We start from the raw sequence: 12299 nt of genomic DNA, 5'->3' as shown, positions 1-12299 counted from the left end.
GGTTAGCAAAGCTTGCTTCCCCATTTCAGCAGATCTCCAAGCGTTCCAGAGAGTCCCTGCCTGTTCTGTTTCTGCTGGCATGCGGAAGTGAACGTTTCTACCCACTTCCCCACGGAGCAGGTGTTACTGCTGCCTGAAGCCAAAGAATTATTCCTCAAAAAACTAAGTACAGACTGGAGAGAGTCTCCACTCTGGGTAGCTCCAATAAAGTATAAGCCCTGTTTCTCGGCGTCTGAAAGTTATTTCACGGCCAGAGAACTTGGAAACCCCTAAGCTGAGTCACAGGGCGATCATCTGGATTTGCTGTGGTCAGGAGCAACTCTGGCAGTTTCAGGAGGAGCGTTAGCCTGGAGAACTGCAGAGAACAGGCTGTGGGGAGTCAGGCCGAGCTTGCTCTGCCACCTGTCCCATGTCAGACAAGTCCTTTTACCTGTCTGCACTTCAGTTTTTTTTTTTTTAACCTATGAAATAATGATAATATTAGCTATCCTTATTTGAGTGCTTATGATGTTCCAAGCACAACATTTGAGGTATTATTCTTCCCTTTATACAAATAAAAAAAAAATAGGCAGGAACACAATAAATCACAGCTATTATTAACATTTCAAAATGATATTGACCATGATTACCATTTGCACATAAGAATATGGGTTAAAAAAGTAAATGTAGGACGAATTGTCTTTTTCACACCAGCACATACAAATACCATTTTAAGGTTTATTGAGGAAAGTATTTGCCTCTTATAACTATCGGTTGACCAAGTTTAGCTCCATAAAGAAGAGAAATTTCATTTTTCATGTTACATATATAACATAATAAAGGCAAAAGAACATGGGACTAGAAAGTCATAGTACATAAGAAAATTAATAATTCATTAGAAATTAATAGTCCATACCCATCATACACTGTTGGTGGGATTGTAAACTGGTGCAGCCACTATGGAAAACAGTATGGAGGTTCCTCAAAAAAATAAAAATAGAGCTACCATATGACCCAGCAATTCTATTCTGGGTATTTATCTGAAAAAAACAAAAACACTAATTCCAAATGCTATATGCACTTCTGTGTTCATTGCAGCATTATTTACAATAGTCAAGATATAGAAGCAATGTAGTGTCCATCGATAGATGAATAAATAAAGAAGATGTGGTATCTATCTATCACCTATCTACTTATTATCTAATCATCTCTCTATCATCTATTTATGTAATGGAATATTACCCAGCCATAAAAAGAAAATAAAATCTTGCCATTTGTGACCTCATGTATGGACCTAAAGGGTATTATGCTAAGTGAAATGTCAAAGACAAATACCATGATTTAACTTATATATGGAATCTAAAAATAACAAATGAATAAACAAAATAAAACACAAACAGACCCATTGAACAGAGAACAAGTTGATGGTTGCCCAAGGTGGGGGATTGTGTGAGTGGGTGAAAAGAAGAGACTAGAAGAAAAAGAAATTAATAAGCCCTTTATACTTTTCAAAAAATATTTTTACTTTCTCCTTCTATCCTTATGTCAACTCCCTTAATTTTTCCTCATTTAATAGATGAGAAAGTAGTCTCTGCGTGTAGTAGTAGCTTAAACTGGTGTTCCTGCCTTTGATGTCTCTAGTCCAAACTCCACTACTAAGTAGTTACACAACTTTGGCAAGGCAATTCTCCTGGCCTGGGGTTGCTCACCTACAAAATATGGGTGGGTTGTAAATCATCTGATTTGTAAGATTTTTCTTCTCTAATGGTCTTGGCATCTTGCAACCATTAACCTTGGTTTCACACATGTCCCAGCTCAAGATGAAATTCACCTTGTCCATCGGTTGGTTGCATATAATGGTGCTCTTTTACCCAATAGTCTTTATATGTCCTTGTGGCTATGCATTTGATTACTCTAAGATTTTGTATTAAATAATATTTTTTTCAAAGTTTGGTCCTCTACTCGCACTCAGGAGGGTTCTCTGGAAATTGCAATCCTGGGATAAAAGGGGCAGAGCCCTTAAGATGTCTTCATTGTCTTCATGTATATAGGAGATGTTTGTGGAGCACTTCTTCCATCATAATATTAATCCTACTGACTTTGAAGTTATTTATCTTGCATGCAGATACAAAGAAATTGATGTCTGATTGTCATCTGTGTAACCCCCAATAACAACAAGATTAGATAGAATAGTCTGACCAAGCAAAGGCTATGCCGAGTAGAGAGAGCTAGGCATTAATTCGTGGGAGTAGCTAAAATATTTGCTTTGCAGGAAGCTGCTTCTTCCCTGTAGAGTTGGGCCTCTGAGCAGTGCCCAGACCCAAGAGCAGGGGATCTCTTTAGTTAAAGGTGGTTAATTATGTCTAGGCTCATGGGAGAGGCCAACTAGTGACAGGGCTTCTAAACCTCAGGCCTGTGTATGGGTGAATCTTTCTGAACTGAGATTGCATGGGACCAACACAATATTTTTTTTTGTTTTAATAAATTTTAAAGTTTTTCCAGTTCCAGCATTTCTCAGTTTCATTCATTCATCTGCCTGCTTCTTGAAGACATGAGAGTTGACATCTCTGAAACAGGGGTCCCCATTTGCCAGGCTTCCATCATGTGCTAAACATTTTACATCTTATTTACCCTCAAAACAGAATGGTGAATAAGTACTAGCATCTCCAGAGTACAAATAAGTAAACTGAGGTTCAGAAGGAAGAACTTGCCCAGAGCAACATACCTAATAAGTACACCACAGGTTGGCTAAGCATTAAGCTGGAGCCAATTAGGTCTTGGTTTGCTTGGATCACATCACCTGGCCCTAGTGCCTTTTTAAGTTGAGTGTACCACGGACGACTCGATTCCGTGACTTGCATTTATTCTTTCATATAAACAATCAAGACACCTGACTTTAATCACAGATACCATCATTATCAAACCATTCAATCCATTGGCGAATTTCGTGTGGGCATAATGTCTCTTTAGTTATCATTCAAGAATCTTGTTCAAAGGAGAAAAGACTTGAGGAGAGGGAACCTCGCATAATATGAATCTCCACATACCTGAAAATCTAAGAGGGAGTCAATATGTCTATACTTCCTAAAGGCAAAGCCAGGCAGCGTAGGCCGGATTGAATTGCGATTTTTCAGAGCTGCCCATCAATCCTACTGTCAAGTCTGTGGTCGCTGCACGCGGATTCCTCCGCAGACACCCAACCCCTAGGATTCCACCTGGATGCGAAGACCTGAGTTCTCCGCGTTCGTGCCCCAATTCGCCGCCTCGAAGCCGCCGCGCCGTAGCGGCGCAGCCGGGGCACAGCGTCAGCAGGACGCGCGTCCGCCGTCTCCTGGCAACGGCAGACGCGGAGCGGGAGCCGCGCAGGCGGCTGCCATTCCTTGCTGAGCCTGGCTTGGGTCAGCCTTTGCTATGACCTCCAAACAAACCAAAAGGAAAGAGGTGCACCGTATCAACTCAGCGCACGGCTCGGACAAATCTAAAGAGTAAGGGACCTCTGCCAGCCCGTCTCACCCGGGCCTAACCCCTTGGCTTTTTTCTGTAGCAGTCTCTGCCAGGGCAGGAAGGAGTTTAGCTGGCTGGCCTCCTCCCAAATTCTGTATCTTCAGCGGGAACCCACACGCAGGAGATTCTTGCTCCCATTCCTTCCCTAGTCCCGCCTGGACCATCCTCCTTTCCAGAGCCCCTCCTCTCCTTCACCCACGCACTCGGAAAAGCTGGTGTCAGATATCAGACATCAAATGGTTTTTTAAAAAGTTAAACCTATATAAATATGTAGTTTATGTTATTAATGTTTACCCCAAGAAATTTTACAGAGCCTAGCTCTTGGAATCTATTTGATGCCTCTCTGTCCTGGAGTGGTGATTGTTGTGTCTGCTTATGTACCTCGTTATTATTATTTTTCCCTTTGGTGTCTCTCTCTCTCTCTCTCTCTCTCTCTCTCTCTCTCTTTCTCTTTCTCTCACTCTCTGTCTCTCCATTATTTATAGCACAGACTTGGGAATATTATTTGAATTTATAACATTTATTCCAGCTGTGAGAGAATGCCAGCTACCAAACATACCTCAGTGGGGTCATTTATGTTCGTCCAGCTATGCCTGTAGGGAGTGGGCAGTCAATTCTTTTCAACTAGATTCTTAATTTTGGATGCCTACTTCTTCACCACCTTCCTTGCCTAAAGGTAGTGAATCCTACATTGGACTTCTGTTCACCCATCCCTAGTATTTAAACTCTTTCCCTCCATGAATTCCTCTCCCAGAATCATTTCCATGTCTGTGATTTCTGATTCTCTAGTTCCTAGTTTTCTGTCCTATCTCACAAGCAGGCTTCCAGCCACCTGGCAGATAATCCATTCCTTTTATTAACTAAAATTTCAGATACTATATTACATACATGATTTTTAACAGGATTGCTCTCCTACTGCATATCACTGTAAGTCAGGTCATTTCAATATTTTCTAAGGGCTTCTATTCTTCTAGGTCCAAGTCTTACAAGGCCATACGAGATAAGGCCCCTTTTACTATTATGACTTTACTCCCCCTTGTTCACATACTAGCCTTCTCTTCACTCCCTGGAATCCCCTAGGGCTGTTCCTACCTCAGGGCCTTTGCACTCGCTGTTTCCTCTACTGGAAAGTTCTTCCCTTTAGATTTCCATGTGATTTTCTCCCTCACTTTTTTTAGGTATTTACCTAAATGCCATTTTCTGAAGCCGATTTCTCTGGCTAACTGGTTTAAAATTTCAACCTCCATTTTTCTGTTCAAACCAAAAACACACTCTTTTTTCCTTTGCTGCTTTTTTTCCTTCATTAAATTTTTCCCATTTAATATGCTATATAATTCACTTTAAAAAATTATGTATATTTATAGGTCTTCCTAATAGAATGTAAGTTCCATGGGATTTTTCTTTTTCTACTTTATATGCTATTGAATATTTAGTATCCTGAGTGATTTCTTAGTAATACGTAGTAGACACTCAAAAATGTTTATCTAATAAATGAATGACAGTGATTCAATAAGAGATTATAACAAGGTTGCAAAAGAATTTTTTGAAACATCAAAAAAACAAAAAACCTTAGTCAATGGTGGTTATAATTAATTCACGTTGAAGGCTCACAACTCTTGAGGAGCTTGGGGAAAATCTTTGACCTTAAAGAGTTTATATCCTGAAAGAGATGAGATTATTAACTCCCATAAAGAAACTGATCAAACCAGCTAGCATAAAGCACAGTATGTGGCCTGGTCATGTGATGCTTGTATTATACAATAGAGATAAGGTCCCTGCTGGTAAGATACTAACTCTTTCCTTGCCGGTACTTCTATTTCTTTTTGAGATGATAATATTATTTCTAACATGTATATTTTTTTCCAGAAAATATATTAATTGAATTATATCAATAAAAATATGTGTGTATATAGATTATATAAATTTATTTATTTAAATTAGTTTCAAGTATGTAGTACATTGGTTAGACATCTATATTGTTTATAAACTGATCCCCCCGATTGCTCCCTCCCTCCCCATCATATTAATAGCCATCATATTTATGCTAACTGCATTCCCTCTGCCATGTTTCCCATGCCCAACTATCAACTACTAATTTCTTTAACCCTTCACCCTATTCTCCCAGCCTCCTAAGCCCCCTCCACTCTGTCTGTCACCAAATTGTCCACTATATTCGTGAGTCTGTTTTTAATTAGTTGGTTCTTTTTGTGTATATTTTTGAAAATAGAAGTGTAAAGGCAAATAATTATACAAAATCTAGGCTTTGCTAGAAATGATCTATTGAGCATTAAACATCAAATCATTAAATTCTGCTGTAGCATTATATGATAGGATGTGAAGTTCATTTTAAAGCAAGTCTATCCTCTAAATTTTACTGAAGGACTATCTTAGATACCAGGCTAAATCATAGATAAACACATGGTACCATCCAGCACAGGGCCTAGGGATCAAAGTCTAGCAAGGCTCCAGTGTCATTGGGGTCATTTTCAGTAAGTTTTTATATGCCATTTTACCACACCTTGTGGTTAAGCTCCAATAAATGCAACCCACTCTAACATGGTCTTGGATACAGAAATGAAGGAAAAAGTCTTCAGAGCCTTGAAAATGGCTCTCCCATAGAATCTTATTCTCCTAGAACTGCCATCAGTAGCATATCTCTTTTATTTCCTAAGATTATGTGTCAGATTGGAGATAAGGCCCATGTCTGGCTTTTACCTAACATGATGGCTAACACATAATAAACATTCACCACTTGTTTATTAAATTAATTTAGAGTTTAGGTTACCTAGCGTGGTTTTCATTCCTTCTGAATTTGGTTGAGGCCTAATTCCATTGACAAAGTTCAAAAACTGAGATGGTACAATTGAGAAAACAGAATCATCTATGCCGAGTTGTGATCAAATTCATAAATAAATATGACTTTGAATTCCCAAGAAAAATCAGGCCAGCTAACTGAGCTGTCGGTTTTTACATAAGATTATTGCATTTCTATTTTATCTATTCTCCATTTCTCTGTATCGGGAAGCATGAAATCTCTATTAAAAGATTCACTCTGGTACCAATTTTTTGTGACACCGAACATGTAATTTTTCTATTCTGACATTCAATTTTTTCTTTTTTAACTGAAGGGCTCATTAAACTTGTTTCCAATCTGACATGCACTGTCCTCTTTTTTTTTGCTTTAGTTTTTTCCTCCAGCTCCAAACTTCCATGACTTTATCAGATTTTCTTTTAACACTACTGGTTCCATAGTAAATGAGGGAATTTTGTTATAGTTAAATATTTAAAACTTAGACTTACTTTTTCTAATTGAAGTTATCTTTCTAAAATTTCATTGGGGAATAATACTTTCATTTTCATAACTACTATCAAATTATAACTCTCATTATAAATGTCTAATTATAATTACAAATTATAAACCAATCTAAATTAATCAATTTGTAAACTAATAGGCATTGCAAAGATGCTTTCACTTGTTAGAGGCCTCTGGAAATATTTGTAATGATAACAAGACAAAAAATTAATCTTCTTGGAAGTATTAAATATATGTCTTATGTAGATCATGGATAATTCAAAAGAGAGAAAAGAAATGATGCAATTTAAGTATTAATAGTTAGAATGTTAATGCTTACACTTTAAATGCTAAAATATTTGGAACTTAAATAGGCAGTTTGAAATAGGGACATGTTGATGTTTATAATCACAAAAGTTCATTGCACTTCCAATATCACATTCAAATGAAGATGAAACAAACAGGTAATTTGTTAAACTAACAAGAATTATGCAGACTTCTAGATTCTTAATGATGATAAAATATTATTAGACCTCTTTCCAAAACAGAATGAAATATATTTCATAATAATCAAGTTAATCTAGCTTTACTGATCAATTGCATATCAAAATTTCATGGAATTCTTGAAAAAGATCAAAATATTTGTTTACACAAAGATTTGAAAACAGAACTATTACAAAAGCCGAATTATGAGCAATACAATAAAAGCAAAGCATAATAGAAGAATAAATAACTTATTGAGGATTAAATTAATTGGGTTCTTGGTTATACAAGGTCCAAGAGAGAGCTAGTTAAATGAACTCATGCAACAGTGCTTGGTAGTTAATTTGTTCCTCTACCTTTAGAAAATCAGAACAGAAGTCCCTTCAAATAGAACAACACAGTGTAGGAAGGTAATTTTTATAGTTCCAGGTCCAGTCCTCATAGCTTTGCAGAGAAAGGCAGAAGGAAGAGGAAGAACAGAGGAGAACACCACCCAGGGTTCACACTGGGTTCCGTGATTTCTCCAGTGACCTGTCTGTACCTCAACAACTAAGGCCAGTTAAATTTAAAAGGTCAGCTTCGGTGACAGAAACTTCCCTAGAGGAAAACCTATTTTTTATGGTCATTTCTCAACTACTTAATGAGTACTTTTCATGCCCAAGTCGGTGGTAGGTCTGGAGGATAAGGAATTGTGAAACATGCTACTTTTTTCCAGGGATATATAATCTGGTTGGGGGTGGGGGAGCTAAGAAATATCTAGGACATATATGGTAATTCCACATTTGTTAAGGGGAACTTGTTGGAAATAATAGAGAGAACCATGTGTTGGCATGAGGTTAGATTAGAAACATCATGAGATTCCTAAAATGAGGTTTGTATAAGTTAGAGGAGAGGAAGATGATTTTGAACTGGAACTGGTTTTTCTAACCTCCTCCCTAAGAGCCAATTCCTAATTTCCAAAGGCACTGGCTAGTAAGATGATCAGAGCAGGCAATGGGAATGTTTGGGGCACAGGAAGTCATCCAGGTTGGCTGGGGTAGAGAGTCTGTGTAGGAATGTACTGACACATTAAGATGAGTATACAGCAGAATGAGAGGGACAGATTAAGGAAATGAATTACATGTCAAGGGGGAACATGGTTTTAAATATCAATATGATGTTTTATAAGGTACGGTTTGACAATTGCCTGCATGGAATTCATGCTGGATTAAGAATCAGGGTTCCAAGAAATGGATGGTGGTCTGAGATAATGGGGGAATGCCTGATTCTGGAAACTCTCGAAGACAGGAACACTTTTAGAGGTGGGGAGGTGGATGGGTGCAGAGCGGATCTGTAAGGTGATTGTGGTCAAAGACTACAAACGACAAATTTATGATCTTCAGTCGAAGTGGCAATATGTGCTATGATGTTAAGGTGATGATGTCACCACATCTGAAAAGACAAGAGAAAAAGTGTAAATAAAATTCAATGACAATTTCCTAAATGCCTTGCCTTCTTTATATTCTGCATTCTCTCAGGGCTTGGCACAATGTGTGTTTAATAATGAATGTGTATTTTAAGTGAGTTGAACTAGAAACTCACTGTGACAGCTCGGCCATAAAACTCTGTGACTCAGAACCAGATAGAGATTGAGAGTCAGACAGATGAGGCCCTGTCAATCATCCCCAGAACGCAGCGTAGCACTTGGCATAGATTAGAGCATTATAAAAATGTCAATATTTTTAAGTATAAAAATCTTGCTGAGACCCTGCTTAATGGGGAGAGAAGTATCCCATTAGTCTTAATGGGGTCTGCCATCAGTTCTTCCATGGAAATTATCTTAATCTGAACATTTGTTTAATAATTCATTAAAATTTGGCGTGGTTTAAGAATCATCTCTGGCAGTAAAAAAATTTTTTAATCATGCAGTTTTAGTTTGTTTAGTTTTAGAGAAAAAGTGGTTCCAAGTTTACTCTGTAGCATTATTACAGAAGTAGAAGTTAGACTGAAAATATTTAAATTTACAAACTAGTGATATTTGTACTTTATTGTTATCTAAAAATATAATCAAATTTATACTTTGAAACTAATAGCATTGTTGTTAATGCTTCTAGGTGAGCAAATTAATATTACCTCAATCAAAAATGATTATTTAAAAATATTTTAATGGACTTTAATATTTTCAGGCCAAATTATTTAAATCAAGGGATTAAATAATCTATAAACTGATTATACCATTTAATGTGAGATAAAAGGACTAAAAACTGTATCCAAAACAGATTAAAAATATCTTTTATATGATTTGTATAATTTGTATAATATGAAAGTTTAGATAGAAATATTACTAATCTTTTTCACTTTCATCCTTGACAAGAAAATGTGTATATATCGTCATAAGAAATATCCAACTAGGTACTTTGAAATTTTATTAGCATTTTTTCCCAGTTTAGGTCCAGACTAATTAATTTCAGATTCTGGGGCTATAACCATGCTAAATTGTGTAGCTAATTAACATATGATATATTTTTAAAGTAAACAAATATTTATATTTTGTATGTTTTTTTTTTTGCTTGTAGCAAAATGAATTCAATAGTCCAAATATTTTCTAATTATTTTTATTCCATCTTTCCGACCTGACAAATATCAGACTTGCATATATTACTGCAACCAAAGTTCTCAAAAAAATCAATGTGCCCATTCTGCCCCCTTTTGTCACTCTCGGTCCTCAGTGCTGAGTATGTGACTTCTATCCACAGCTTCTACACTGCCTCAGAGGTCAGGGTAAACTCAGAGCTTCTCAGTTCTCTTCATCTTCAGACTTTCTACAGCATTTATTTCTGAGTAGTACTGCTTAGGAGGATTATTCAGAGGAGCTATCTGTTGAATTTAAGTGGAGAAGATACATCTAGGTTCGTCAAATCTTGTGGATACCATGACAAAAGTAGAGAAAGCAGGAAGAACTGTGAGCCAGAAACAGTGAGACTTTAACCAGATAATATCAAGGTCAAAGGTGAAGGCTGTACTGAACACACTGCCAATAGGGCCCTTTTCACATACTATTTTAATGAATTACTTAGAAATAAGAGGCAAAACCACGTTTGCTCCACTTTGGGTCAAAGCCTAGGAGCAATTTAAGACTGGTTTGCACCACAAAGAATGAGGTTATGAGCGAATCGTTAGAATTGTGTAAAAAAATAAAAATGAAGGTTAGTTAGAACCTGTGCATGTACTAGCCTCCAGGTCCTGCAGACCTGTTGTTTCTTTTATGGATTTTCGGAGTCAGCATGGACACTGATGTTTTGCATACCATGTTTGGGCTTGTTCTTTATAAGTATCAGCTTTACTGCTGGATTGATATTGTATCCTGAGAGATGGCAGAAGCTTGAGATCCTAGTGGCCTGTGTACACTGCTTTTTTTTTCTGCTCTCCCTGTTTGTTCCTTCCTGTCTCTCAAAAGCGTTCAGCTGCCTCCAGGGAAACATGTGTCACTCCAGCTAAGTCTACTCTCTTCTGTCCTTTCCTGGAGTTCTTTCTCTGGATCTGCCCCTGTTTTGTTTTCTCTCTTCTACTTCCCACATTAAGTCGTTCTCCACTGGTCTTACTTTGCTTGGCTTTCTTCCTCTCCTTTGATCATATAAAACAGTCATTCCTGATTAAGATGACTAAATTAGCCTTATCATGCAACTGAGCTCAAGTTCAAATGGACAGTTGCACTTGGATGTTTTCATCTACTCCAAATTAAATATGTCCAAAATGGAAGTCATCATTTTCTCTCCCAAATGTATACATTTTCCGCGTTCATTTTAGAGAATCTTATTAGCACTTCCCTGACATCTTACGTATAAAGAGCAGTCATCTTTGAGCTTCCCCTCTCCTCTGCCCAACCTATCCAACTAGTTTCCGTGTTCTTGTAATATTCCCTCTGAGATGCTTCTGTACCCTGCCGCAGCATTCATAGTCTTCCCTGACATCCTCTTGTTTGGGCCTTTATTAATTCCAGGGAGAACCACTGTGAAAACATTCCAGTTTCCTTGCCTTCAGCGAAAGGTTTTTCTTATCCAGTTTTACTTCTTTATATGTAATACTGTTAGTAATCTTAACACATCGTTCCACTGATAGGATGCTCCTGCTTTGAAAAAACGAAAAGAAGGCACAGAGGGAGGGAGGGAGGGAGGAAGAGAGAGGAAGAGAGAGGAAGAGAAGGAGAAGGAGAAGGAGAGAGAGAGAGAGAGGGAGGAGAGAGAATACAAGCTAGTTATCAGGGCCCCAACCAGCTTCAGCTCCTTTCTGTTCTCTGCATCAACCAAATTCTAACCTACTCTTTACATTCTGTCACTTTTCTGCCTCTGTGCCTCTTCCCATCCTCTTTTCTGTTTGTAGTTGTTCTCACCCAACCCCAAATTCTATCCATATTTAAGACCTGCTTTTCCATGAAGAATATCATCTGATATTCTAAGTTGGAAGTAATTTCCTTCCCTCTTCTGTGCTAATAAAGCATTTTGTTCTATTGATATTTTGATTACTTCAGGGTATTAGCTGACACTACTAAAGAAGGCATGTTGATTGCACATTGAATAAATAAACTGCCTCCCACTATGAATACAATTATGTTCTTACCCTGAACAGCATGCTTGAAGAAAACAATGGCAAAATTTCAGACCCTCGTTTTATTGAAATTTTAACATCTTTATAGTGAAAATAATCTAGTTAAAGCATATATAGGAGTGTATGTATGTGTGTGTATGTGTGCATGTCTGTAAATAAGATTCTGCTGCTTTTTTTTTTTAAATTTCTAATGACTTTATACTAGCTAAAGTGTCCTTTGGTTTCCAATTCTTGTATATTTTTTATTGTATTATATAAACTTGTTCACTGACCTAAGAATTTTTTTAAAATAATTTTGTCATCTTTGCAAGGAATATAATTAATAAGTGTTTTTAAATTCAAAAAGTTACTTTATTAGTGTCTTATTAATAATTGGATTATAAAATATATTTTAATATAATTATGGGCTACTTCCATTAATATAAAGATAATTTTTACTTTTTCCCAATTTAAATTA

The 12299-nt window shown here is 37.0% G+C and overlaps 1 protein-coding gene across 1 annotated transcript in view; it reads left to right on the top strand.

The window, feature by feature from the left end:
- The first annotated feature begins 3344 nt into the window (after positions 1-3344).
- The window catches only part of ADGB (androglobin), a 154175-nt gene continuing 145220 nt past the window's right edge, over positions 3345-12299 (top strand). The window contains 2 exon segments of the mRNA XM_023528329.1: positions 3345-3464; positions 4458-4488. Coding sequence (XP_023384097.1) covers positions 3391-3464; positions 4458-4488 — 105 coding nt within the window. The 5' untranslated portion in view covers positions 3345-3390.

This window comes from Pteropus vampyrus, unplaced genomic scaffold (genome assembly GCF_000151845.1).
Source record: "Pteropus vampyrus isolate Shadow unplaced genomic scaffold, Pvam_2.0 Scaffold24, whole genome shotgun sequence".
Classification (NCBI taxonomy): Eukaryota; Metazoa; Chordata; class Mammalia; order Chiroptera; family Pteropodidae; genus Pteropus; species Pteropus vampyrus.
This window is presented reverse-complemented; position numbering and strand designations above follow the sequence as displayed.